Source organism: Dunckerocampus dactyliophorus, chromosome 11 (assembly GCF_027744805.1).
Source record: "Dunckerocampus dactyliophorus isolate RoL2022-P2 chromosome 11, RoL_Ddac_1.1, whole genome shotgun sequence".
NCBI classification, from domain to species: Eukaryota; Metazoa; Chordata; class Actinopteri; order Syngnathiformes; family Syngnathidae; genus Dunckerocampus; species Dunckerocampus dactyliophorus.
In genome coordinates this window covers 9,649,834-9,663,104 of record NC_072829.1, presented here as the reverse complement: position 1 = coordinate 9,663,104, position 13,271 = coordinate 9,649,834, and the positions used below count along the sequence as shown (strand labels likewise).

Genomic DNA, 13,271 nt, shown 5'->3' with positions numbered 1-13,271 from the left:
AGAGGTGAAGATACACAAAGTTTAGTGTTATGGTTCTCAAACTTGTTACACTAAGTACCACCTCAAAAGTATTTTACCATTTACCACCATTTTTGCTACGTCCACATAACATCGTGGTCGCGTTTTGGCTACGTGTAAGCTAACACTTGCTTGTGGCATTTGCATGAATGTAAAAAAAAAAAAAAAAGTGAGTAACACTATATGAAGCCTGCATACCACCAGTGGTACTCATACTACGGTTTCATAATCAATGGTTTGGGGGTTTCCAGGATTTTGGGGTGTCTATATCCGCCTCCACTGCTGATAAGGGCTCAGCCCCACTGCGAAATTGAACGATTCCATCTGCCACCGTCTACAAATACTCCTGTCAGATGAAATACATCATGAAAAAAAAACGAAACGTCTGCTTATGTATGAGTAAGGTCTTCATTGAGTCCAGCGTACGATACATCGCAAACCTTGGTAACGGCTGCTTTAGTATGAGTAACAAAAGATGTTTAAAGCGCTCTCTGACAGACCAAAACATACAATCTCGTTTGTAGTTTTTACACATTTTCCTTTGTATGGCGTCGTCCATGCACCTCACTCGCCAGGCGTGACTAATTAACTTACGCTCGGGCAAACTGTTAGAGTAGCTTCTGTGCTTGCACCATGGCTCGTTTTGAAAGTATATTTGGATCCTCAGAATAATATTATGTTGATCAACTAGCATACTTCCGGCTGCCCAATAGCCATAAAAGTCAACAAAACTGTGAGTTTCCTCCTGAGTATTGGTGAAAACTGCAAAAAACAACACTAGAGTAAGATATGAGACCCACCAATCGCTATCCAAAGGTAGACGTCGGATATTTTGAACATGCCCAAAGTTTGGAACGGCTATCGCCGTTTTTCAACGTCTAGATACATCTGTAAACCAGCTGAAAAGCAAACAAGTCCAAGAAATGTATGCCTGTTTCTCAGAAAGAATCGTTACATGGTGCAATGAGACAGAACCTTAAAAATCATGTACATGCACATGACTTTTAGACAACAAAAATACAAGCTGTTGGCCACACACGGCATTGGACACCCCTGCTATACGATAATGCAACACATTCTATCTGTAAGACCCTGACTAACCAAGCAGATTAAGATCTGTTGAGATGGACACAGCACAACACAAGTAAACAGGACGTAGTGCACATCACTCTTATTTTGAAGTCCGGAAGTGTTTTGTGTGAGTTGAGAAGGTCAGATGACTTTTGCTAAAAGAGACATACTTGAATACATACGTGTACACGAATAATCCTGCAGTCGTGGCTCCTGTCCTTTATTAACACCGAACTTCCACGACATCAGCGGGCATCCCGAAACCCTCGGTAGCATCGGCATGAGACAGACGTCATTTATAGTTTGACTTCCCTGATTCTGACTGCTTAGAGGGAGTCCGACGTAGCGCGTCAAAGACGGTGTTTAATCATGTTGGTTGTGCACCCTCCTTTGCATGATATCATTGTGTTGCAAATGTGGCACTGAGCCGACCGCTCTTTTTGTTTTATGAAGTTAAGCCAAACATCGAAGTTGCTTTTTCTTCTTTGGTGCTCACCGTCTTCTTCTTCGTTGGTGTTTGCGGCTACTTCGTCCAGTCGGTGGACTGGGCATCAAAAATAGGAATCAAAATTTTAAAAAAAATAATGCTCCCGGGAAAATCGGAATGTCAGTCCCAGATCCCATCGATGCTCGAGATTCGATGCCCAACCCCACAAATAAAACTATATTGAATACCTACATCTGAAAAACATGAGTACGACGAGTGACTCCATTAACTGAAAACGGAAATGACTAGCTGAATAATGCCGAACAATGCTGCCCGAAGTGCAACGTGGCTGCTAATGTTAACTGGCATGTTAAGTTGATGCAACAGGCTTCATTGCAATGTCTACTACTTTAGCCAGCAAACTAGTTTAAACTAAACCAAGAACAACTGTTGTTGGTTGACATCAAGTAGTGCACGTCATTTTCCCTCTGTTGTTTTTAATTATCTCGTACCCGACTGCACAATATATCCTCATTAATATGAATGCTAGATCAACAAATCTGTAGAAAACAGTCAATCAGTGTTGCACAAATAGACACAGATGGTTGAGGAGGATCACTTCCTGCAGTGCTCAACAGACAAGATGAAACAGTTGAAAATACAAACACTGCAATTTAGCATACGCCACTTACTCATGTACGTAACCCCCATTCAAAGCACCACGGTGAGAGCCCTCGGCCTGACCCTGCCGTGGCTCTTAATCAAGAGCCTGGACTAGAAACACGCCCTTTAGCATGGGCACCATTAACCCCTCTAATAAACACAACAATCGCATCACACTCACCCTGGCAACATAGAGATAGATTGATGCAGTTGCAGTAGTGTAGTGGTGGTAGTGTTAGGGTTCAACAGTGTTGCAGAGTGCCATAATGACATCAACAAGTGATTTAATGGAGGCTTTATGAAAGTGTCGTTTTGAAATGGAGTTTGTGAACGGATAACAAGGTAAGTGGTGTGCTTGGCTCTCATATAAAAAGTGGCTGAAGTAAGTACTGGACAAAAGTAGGGAAAGCGTGAAAGGACTGTCCAATACTGCCAGAAGTGTCCAAACATTTCCCCCCCCCCACTCAGGGCCATACGTAGAAAAAATTATAGGACCGCTTTGATATTCGTCATCTTTTGTTTACTAAACATGGTAAAACCCATCCAAGTTAGGCTGATAAGTTCTAAGCAGTTCAATATTACGTATTGACACACATTACTACTGTATGTAGTACTGCATGACTGAATGTATTTAACTCTTCTTCTCCTGAACCACTGCATAAGAGTGAACATTTCTCAAAACATGCACCCCTAGTGTGTTGCCTGTGCTAGTATTTTTCTGAAAAGTACACCACATGGTGGCGCTGTTATTAAACCCCAAAACTTTGACCGCAGAAGGATTAGGATTGACTCGAAATTCCTCACACGGGTCAATGTGCTCTACAAAACACCCGCTGTAACCCGCTGTGGTTCGTCAGATCTCCGTGATTGACCAGGATTGACAAGCACAAATTTGAGCAAGATTGGTTGAAAAACATGGCAAACACCAAGAAAAACATTTGCAGGGGCACTCGTGGGACTTAGCAACCAATTGCTCATAAGTCATTGACCATTTGTCTAATAAAATATAAATTCTTATTTTGTCTGAAAAATATTTTTTTTTCCGAAAACACATTTTGGAAAATAGGGGTATTTTAGTCTGGTCAATTCAGAATTAAAAGAAAAAACAGCTTTGTGTTTTCGCTGACAAAGTATTAGTATTAGTGTGTCTTATTTAACGTTTTCTAATCACCCTGGCCCTCATCCTCCTTTTTGATTACCTGATTTGGTTTTGAGCCGTAAAAGAAAAAAACTAAAAAACTGTCTGCTGGCCACAAATGGGCCCCGAACCGCACCTTGGACACCCCTGTTTATTTATTCCACGCAGATCACATATATGACATAAAGTTTCAATACATTTCTTCTTCATCTACAAAATGTAATTGCTGCTTTCATTTCATTTCCCAGCGCTTGACGGTGCTATTTTTTTCTCTCCTACCAATTACCTTGCAAATGTAGACAAATGTGTACCATCTCCTATTAAACCAATGCCACTTTAACTACACTAAGTATGTATCACACAATGTGGAAATGTGGTCTAGTGCAGTACGTAATTGCTAGGAACTTTTTTAATATAATGATGACGTCTGATTTGTGCTGTTGCAGGACCGTACAAGTGGCAGCAGCGGATGGAAATAACTTCATGCAACTAATTCACATTTGCCATCGGCCTTCGTGCGCTTCCAATCTATGGAAGCCAGAATACTGTTTGTTCCTGTCAAAACAATAGATTGTCTGTCCTCAGGTTGTTATGAATTTCATTTACATCACACAACTACTCTCTTTCTGTGGCAGCAAAGGTACTTGGACGTGATTTTCTTACTAAACAATGTCCATATAAATCTGACTACGTAAGGTCCAATCAAGGAAGACACGACGATATTAAATAAACAAAAGAATGCAAAATCCCTTATATTCTCAGTGTATGCCTCCATGAATAACTATCCCGTTTGTGTATAGGAAAGCAACATATGTTTGCATATATGCTGTTTTAAAAAGGTCACTGAAGTGTAACGTATTCTGAAAGGAATTATGCAGAAAGCAGCGTGTATGAAATGTAGAAGCTATTTTGGCTAGCGTCCGTTCAAATTTTACTAACTTATATCAAGAACATGTCCAATGAGGCTTACGTTTCTGTCTGTTGTCACTGCAAGGTCACACACATCAGCAAATAAAGAGCTTTTTGAAATGATTACTCAAATGAGATGGGAGGCTAACATAACTTGGTGTTGATTCAGTTATGCTAAAAATGTGACACTCTTAAGGGCATCTGAGGAGAGGAGATTGTTTACTTCTGGCATCATTGGGAATATTTGCTGAGTGTCGGCTTGATAAGAAGTCCTCTAAATAGAACTGCATTTGGTTTTATTGAGGAAAATGCCTTCAAGAAAGTCTTACAATGTCTGTTTTGAAGGTTTGTACAGTGGAATCTTAAAATGTCCATTGGTATTTTTACCCATAAAAACGTTAAACATGTAATTAATCTGTTCCAGGCTCCAACTCTCACTTACCAACTGAAACCTATAATAACCATATTGGTGATGATTTAAATAACACTTGAAAAGATGTAAAAGGTAAAAACTTGGGCCCTATTATTCCCGCGAATGGTGGACAGAATCGCGGAATTGGCCAATAAAAACAGAATCTACTGCTAAATGTGGAATCTTGGGGATATTGACATATTGTGAATGAAATGCTGTAATCGTGAGGAGAAGGAACGTTTGTGTGGGGAAATCAACAGTAGTGTAGTGCATCAACAGTGACTTAGCCCCACTTAGTCCCGTCAGCCCAGTTCTGATTGGATTTATGTGATGAGAAAAGTAGTTACGGTTAGTTTCTGGGGCCACTTAAGTAAAGAGTTTGGCTTCTCAAAGCAATAAACGTTCAAGAGTTCAAGTAATACTTCAAGTGTGGTGACGTTCAAGTAATACTTCAGCATCACAAAAATCACAAAAAAGCATCACACAAAAAATCAGACCTTGTCGTTACTTTTCTCTCAGTGATATAACGAAAAAGAAAAGTAAGATTTGTGAGGTCTGATTTTTTTTGAGGAGGCATTTTTGTGATGCAAATGTTTTACTCTTTTACTCTTTTCAATGCATATCGGTTTGAGAGGCCAAACTCTTTACTTAAGCGGCCCCAGCAACTAATTTTCATAGGGCCCTAAAAACACTGACGGCAAGGGACACAACAAAGCAAAATAATACAGTGTGGAACTAAACTAAAACTAAAATAAAACTACTCACTCAGTTATCGATGGCGACCTCATGCATTCGTAACTGCCGTACAAGTATAAAAAGAACCAACTTCCGTACAGCAGATCTTAACATGCAGAGGGACGATTACAGCTTGTGCCTGGGAGGCGAGTCTTTTCACATGAAGACTAACTATAGACAAAGTTTTGGTATAAATTGCGTTCTTGATTGTTTTAACATCTGTGTGGGCTGTAGCCATATTTGACAGAGCAGCCAGGACAGAGCTGTGGTTACTTGCGTTACCACTACTTCGTAATAAGTTACATTGTCAGCTCTGGTTATCGTTTTTCCTAATTGTCACCACGGGTAGGATTCTATGTAAGAACAATCAATGCTTTAATGCAATCATGTAATATGTCAATAGCCTCGAGATATACTTGGTTGGCTTCTAAATTGTATGGCTGTAGGGCAGTGCTTTTCAAATAGTGGGGTGAGCCCCCTGGGAGGCCATGAGAGGTAAGGGGGATTACGTATACAAAATTTCTTCAAGGATGAGGTCTGTTCGTATTATTCATGCGTAAACGATGCTGGTGCCATCAATTCATACAATCGTTTGTACACGTAAATAACTTTAGGGGGATAATTCAGAAAATCATTGAGGACCACTGCTTTAGGGTGTGCATATTTAGAGTTTTACTGTTTCCTGTAATGTAACCCGATGCTTCTGTTTCAGGTGCAGTGAATGTAGTGTTAGCCTACCTTGTTCCAGTTGACCCTCTTCATCACCGTCTCAGGCTTGTACACCTTCTTCGGCTCAAGTCCATACGGCAGTTTGAGGACGGGCAAAGACGGAGGTGGTGGAGGAGCCCCCGGGCCTCCGAAGAAAGGCGGAGGAGGTGGGGGCCCACATCCGGGTGGTGGCGGTGGAGGTGGAGGTCCACCACCCGGGGGAGGCGGTGGTGGTGGTGGACCGCTGATATGGCCCGGGAGAGGTGGCGGCGGCGGTGGTGGTGGTGGACAGCCACCCGGGGGAGGAGGAGGAGGAGGCGGGGGAGGCGGTGCTGCTGCACCTCCGGGTTGCGGCGGCGGAGGTGGCGCTCCGGGCACAGCTGGACCAGCTGCAATCTGCAAATACAGAAAGAAGGAAGGTTTTTTTCTTCTTCTTTTTAATCAAGATGCCAAGTGATGTTTCTGTTAGCTCCCTCCAAGCTTTATTGTGTTGCCAAAAAGATTTAAAGACTCTGAGCTTTGTTTGCTTTGAAAAATCCCTTCAGCTCTGCCTGTGCTACCTCAAAATATACAATTACTGGACCTCAACTCAGCACCTGAGACTGAAAGAACAGGTAACACAGTCCACTGTCACTTTAAGCATGTACACGAGGACCAAATGTCAATAAAAGCAAAAAATATGCAAATATGGCAATTATGAACACCCAAACATGGCTTCTCAGCTTATTATACGTGCACATTTCCCACGAGAATTCTCCATTATGTGCTTTGACAAAAGTCACTTGATTGCATGTGCCTATAATGTGATTGGCTTCTTATTCCAAGATGTTGTGATTTATTACGTAATGACACAGGCTGATTGTATATTAGCTGGCAACACTCCTCTCGGTGATCATCCAAATTTAGACGATTATGTGTCTGTCAATCTGAAACCTCTCTGCGGCCCATTTCCTCTTTTGGACGGAAATTAACTGCTAAATTAAAAAAGGGTGGTTGTTTCCATATTGATGCCAGACGAGTATGAACCACGGACCACCCACCGGGTTTGGATTCATACATACCACTCCAATAAGGAGGTCGGGGTGGCAGGTAATTAACTGTGAATGCGACGTGATTTAATCATACACCCCAATCTCATCTCTGATAAAGAGACTCAATTGCAATGTGATTACTTACAGGCATTGCATTTAACAAGCAGGGGAAGTGAGCGGGTAAAAAAACAACACAGCCTGTTAGCACATCCTATTGCTTTATGAACAACACTATTCTAACATTTAAAAAGATATAGCATTGCAGTAAATGTGCACTTTGCTGGAGAAGCGCTTGAAGAGCAGATGTTACAGCAGCGCTGCATTCCACCTTACTGTCACATTGAAAATCTGTGGAGGGAGCTGAAACTTTGAATTGTCAAGCGACAGCCTCAAAATCCATCCAGAGGCATACGTAATTCCGGTGGCCATGTACAACAAATGTCTGGGTTTCTTCACCAAGCTACCTTTTGCAATGGTTTCAAATACTTCAAATACTTCACTCAAGCAAAAGCAACGTATATTACAACTTTTATGTCATGCTTTTTCGGTCTTTTTTGATATCCTGTCTCTCTCTGTTAAAATATACATAACAATGACAGTCCATGTCTACGTACGGGGATGGTAGTTTTATAAAACCAGCAGGACATCAGAAGTATTTTCCCCACTGTACCCCGATGTAAAAGAGAATATTTTACACAAAGACTCTCTTATGTGGTAAGGGAGGCCTGTCCTCATTGATTGGGCTTACTTTTTATCCTAAAAATGTCTGCAGCGATGATTGACTTCTAGTGTCAAAGTGTTGACAAGGTAATCTGAGAACATTGTTTTCATCATTTGCTTTAACAGGATAGAAGATATACAAGATATCCAAGAGTACGTACACATTTCTATTTGCCAGACATTCCACAGGGCCATTATTGGTATGAACTAGGAGTGTAATGGTACCGCACTCACTGTTCTGCATGTATCTCGGGATTTTCGGTACAGTCGCGGCATAGAAAATGGAAGGATGGAAGAGTCAGACTGTGTGGGGACACTACACTATCCATCTGCTGTCATAACAGAGAGGGGTCGCTTGACATGACTTTAACGTAATTAATAAAAACAAATTAGTTACCCAATTTTTGACAGCCCTAGTTAATATTAGTCGTTAGTATTGACATTTCAGCTTTTCATGATGGCTTTTGCAAATTTTTTTTCTGTTGTTGTTTTTTTGTTTATTTCTACAGTGTGTCATAGGCACATAAAAAAAACAACAAAAAAAACAAGCCGCGGCCCACAAATGGCCCTGTACACATCTTCAAACCAAGCCTAGAGCCAACTATCTGTCAGTGAGCTATAGACGTGGGATCTGTACGTTTCATTATTTTGGTTTTCTTCAACGAATAGGCTAACCTAGCGTTTAATATTTTTTATTTTTTTATTTTTTTAGAAAACATGTTCGGAGGCGTAAAAAAAACAAAAAAAAACAAGGCCACACATGCAGGCGGCATGAGACGACACCCACCTTGGCTTCAGATTCCCTGATGAGTCTCTGAGCCTCTTTGAGCTTGTCACTTTCAATAGTTAACTGCAGATATAACACACGCACACATACACAGTACAGACACAACAACACACACATCAGAAGCACAGCACAGACATGGGGGGCAAACAGAGAAGCATAAATGTGGGGAGTGTTAGAAAGACAGGGCTAGTATGCTACGACACATCCACTACAGAGAGCAGACGTGCACAATGTAGGGGAGGTAAAGAGGCGTGGCTTAAACAGCAAAATGCAATTAAGTACATCAAACGATGCATTTTCCCGCAGTGAGCTTTTTGTTATGTGCCTTTACACCTAAAACAAGATGCAATCCAACATGTCATCTCTCTCCAAAGGTATATCAGCATGAAAGCGCTTACCTCTTCAGTTCAAGTCCCTTTTATTTTATTTATTTATTTTATTTTGGAGGAAATGCTAAACATATTTTAACAGTTAGAGATGTATGATGAATTAGTTTTGTTTCATGAGATTGCCCAAAACACAATGACAATCAGAAGACTGTGGTTTACAGCAGGGGTGCCCAATCAAAGGGCTGTGGCCCCCTAGTGAACCATAGATCACTCCGCATTGGACGGCACACACAAAATTACTTTAATCGTTATTTAATTGACTTGTTTTTCCCATGCACCAGCTAGCCTGCAAAGTGACATGGCCTATTTTAATTGCCTATATCCTTCCTTAGGCCATCTTACATTTTAAATAGAAACAAGTGAAGGTGGTCTAGTGGTTAGCATGTTGGCCACACAGTCACAGCCAGGAGATCAGGAAGACCTGGGTTCGATTCTCCCTTGGGCATTTCTGTGTGGAGTTTGCATGTTCTCCCCGTGCGTGCGTGGGTTTTCTCCGGGTACTCCGGTTTCCTCCCACATTCCAAAAACATGCATGTTAGGTTAATTGGAGACTCTAAATTATCCATAGGTATGAATGTGAGTGTGAATGGTTGTTTGTCTATATGTGCCCTACGACTGGCGACCCAAAGTCAGCTGGGATAGGCACTAGCATGCCCCCGCGACCCTAATGAGGAGAAGCGCGATAGAAAATGGATGGATGGACAAGTGAAGGTGCAATACTGCACTAACTGTTGGAGCTCTGATGCTACCACTGGACAAGCTGGACAAGCGCTGAGTGAAACAGCACTGTCAATGAACGCAAGGATGGAAGTCACCTCGACAATATTCTGCCACAGGTTTCCCAACTTTTGCCCGTGTTGATGTTCTATCTAAATGACACGGACTCAAGAAAAAGCCAAGAAAGTCTGACACCAATGCAAGGATGAATATGTTGCCATGTTTCCCTGATTTTATTCCATGTTGCTTTTATGCGTGACTGGCACTGAAGTTTAGTTTGCTAGGCAGCATGCACTCTAAGTAGGTTCATGATCCTACAGTAATTCCTTGTTTATCGCGTTTAATTGGTTCCAGACCTGACCGTGGTGAGTGAATTTCCACTAAGTTGCATTCCTTATTTATAAATTGAATATTTTCATAGTTAGAGCATAGAAAACTTGTTTACGACCTTCTAAATATGTTTTATTTTTACATTATTAGAGGCCTCCAGACATGAAATAACACCATATACTCACCTTTACACTCATATTACCCAATATAGTAAACATAATAATAGTAAAAAAAACATTTAAAACAGAAATAAGACTAGTGCTTGTGTGTGTTGCTATAAATGGGTTTCCTAGAGGCATCACAAAAATGCCTCCATGAAAAAATCAAGCCCTCACAATCACTTGCCGTTACTTTCTCTCGTGTCGTATCACTGCCTGTTCATTGTTGTGTATGACTTTTTCGAGAAGGCATTATTGTGATGCCCGATGTGTAACTCTTGAACGCATATTGTTTTGAGAAGCCAACCTCTTTACTTAAGTGCCCCCACCAACTAACCGGAACTGTTTTCCTCATCACCAAATCCGACCAGAACTCTCCTCACAGGACCGAGTGAGGGTAAGTCACTACACTGCTGATGGTGATGTCATACAACTTCATGTCAAAAAATCTACTGCCCTTTAACATTGCATGAAGTCATGAAGTCAGCCATGGCATGTCAACATGGTAGAGTGAAAAAAACTTCTATTGTCATCCTGTGTGGAAATGGTAAGTTTTTGGCTTCGTAAGTTTAGAAGAAATAAATTTGACGCTAACTGGTTCGCTCGCGGGCCGCACGGTGGCCTAGTGGTTAGCATGTTGGCCACACAGTCAGGAGATCAGGAAGATTGTGGGTTTGAATCTCCGTTGGGCATCTCTGTGTGGAGTTTGCATGTTCTCCCCATGCGTGTGTGGGTTTTCTCCGGGTACTCCGGTTTCCTCCCACATTCCAAAAACATGCATGTTAGGTTAATTGGAGACTCTAAATTGTCCATAGGTATGAATGTGAGTGTGAATGGCTGTTTGTCTATATGTGCCCTATGATTGTCTGGCAACCACTCCAGGGTGTACCCCGCCTCTCGCCTGAAGTCAGCTGGGATAGGCTCCCGCATACTCATGACCCGAGCTTGTTAGCTCGCTAGCAAGCGGCAGCATTAAAGTTCCAATGCAGTGTAAACAAAGAATATATAGGAGTATAAAGGTGACTCTCCACTACTATTTCATGTCTGCTTGGCTCTAACTTAGAAAGTATTTATAAAGTCATAATCAATATTTCCCCATCAGTTTTCCATTTTGTTTTCTCATGTTGCTGTTATGGTGCCAACACAGATAGAATGTCAGGAAAAAAATTGAGTTTGATAGGCAGTCTGTACAGTAAGAACATGTCTGATACTTGACTACCTCGTCTACCGATACTGGACACCTGCATGGTTTATACAGAACAACCACCTGCAAAAAGGGTGGATACATTTAACACCAGTGTAAAAGAGGCTAGAGTCATGCGTGAAGCAAACACAGTTAGGGAGCACAAAGAGCGCAAGTAATATCAAGAAAGGATTGTCTAAATATTTAATGTGCATTAAATTGCAGTCCTAAGTAAACAGTCTTACGGTGATTTATTGCATCATCAAAAGGAAACTTTTTGGTATCTGGTGTGCTTTTGCTTGAGCTCTCTAAGAAATACTCGGTGGCAGCATTGGATTATATCATAATACGAGTGTATTATATCAAATTGTAACCAGACTAGGCGGAGTGGAGGGGGGCTAGGTTGACCACTGTACATCGACAGCTCCTCCCGGGTTTTGAGTGTGGTCAGCAAGGACACTGTCGGCGTGTTAAAAGCTATTAATGGGAAGTCGCAGAGTTCCGCTGTGTACTACTGCAGTGCTACATTATTCATCACATCTCCAGTCCAATTGCAGTGAATTGCTTCCTTTTCCTTTTTCACAGTGGCGGCAAAGGTTTGGAGGGGAAGGCGTGACGATTTCCACTTGTTGTGATTCCCGTGTCCCTTTGTTGATGTTGAGAGGCGGAGGCGCCACTCAAATCAATTGGGGGATAATCAAAAAGGCACATCAAACAGGCTTGCTTCTTACAATGCCAAAGTTCCTGAAAAGCGACTCATTAAATGTGGCTGCTTCGAAAACAAGGTGAGGAGAAACGACTCAGGCATGCATGTGTTTTAATATCTGACAGCCATTCTCCGGAGATGAAAGGTTAGGGTTAGCTTCCACTTTATCCTCATTCTGCAAAATAAAAATATAAAATGCCTGTGATGGCAGGATAGCTTTGATGGAAAGAGCTGAATGTGTGTACTCGCGCCGATTTAAAGGCTCTGCACGCGCATGGTTAATGGCTTCTCCGGCGCTCGTGTCAATTGTGGATTAGGCAGAAAAACACACTCGTTCCGACGCACGTGTGTGTGTGTCTGTGTGTGTGAAGTAACGCACTCGCAATTGTCAGAGAGCGTGACACTGTTGTTTTGCTCACCGCTTCAGATAGCATTTGAGTGACAGACGCAAATAACTCACACCAAGATCAAAAACGCACCACTCGACTGGGTATTACTTCAGATGCATAATTAAACGTCATGTCCACACGAGTAAAGTTACAAAATCCAAAAATATTTTTCACACAGTTTTCACCTAGATGAGCCATTGTGATAAAGATGATACGCTCCTTTGTATTTATGGTATGACGTCCTGTTTTAACATCTTTTTTTGCTGCTTTTTTGGTTTACTTCTAATAATGGTAAGAATAATAGTAATAAATACCAAACGTACAAATAATAATAATATGTATTAAAAAAAAATACTAATAACATTTTATTGTAAACAACAAAGAACATGAATGAAAATGATAAGTGCTACGCTACCAATAATAATAGTAACAACAATAAGCCATTTATAAAAACCTTTTATATTTGAAAAAGGATGGAAAAAAAACAACAACAAAAAAACTACTGTAATAAATAGCAATAATAATAATAATCATCATCATGATCACCATGAAATATAATCACTGTCTAACTGAACTATTGTTTAAGCTTAAAAAAATGATGTATTTAAAAACAAACTATATATAACAATATTATATAATAGAATATAACATAGCATAATATAACAAGATGTCAATCGACAATTCTATGGAATTACTCATGTCCTGACGTAAATGAGGCAAAATGAGTGCACTACTCAGTTGAAACCAGCAGAGGCACTGCTAATTCAGTCTCAACTAGTT

The 13,271-nt window shown here is 41.0% G+C and overlaps 1 protein-coding gene across 8 annotated transcripts in view; it reads right to left on the bottom strand.

The window, feature by feature from the left end:
- The window catches only part of diaph2 (diaphanous-related formin 2), a 471,153-nt gene that overhangs the window by 283,893 nt on the left and 173,989 nt on the right, over positions 1-13,271 (bottom strand). For 7 of the 8 annotated variants that reach the window (XR_008572894.1, XR_008572895.1, XM_054792014.1 and 4 more), the window contains 2 exons: positions 8,620-8,682; positions 6,112-6,477 (listed from right to left, as the gene is read on the bottom strand). Coding sequence is in view for 6 of the 8 variants with exons in the window: in XM_054792014.1 (XP_054647989.1) it covers positions 6,112-6,477; positions 8,620-8,682 (429 nt within the window). In the remaining 2 variants the exon portion in view is untranslated. The remainder of the gene's footprint in view (positions 1-6,111; positions 6,478-8,619; positions 8,683-13,271) is intronic. The other variant, XM_054792018.1, reaches the window with a different exon arrangement.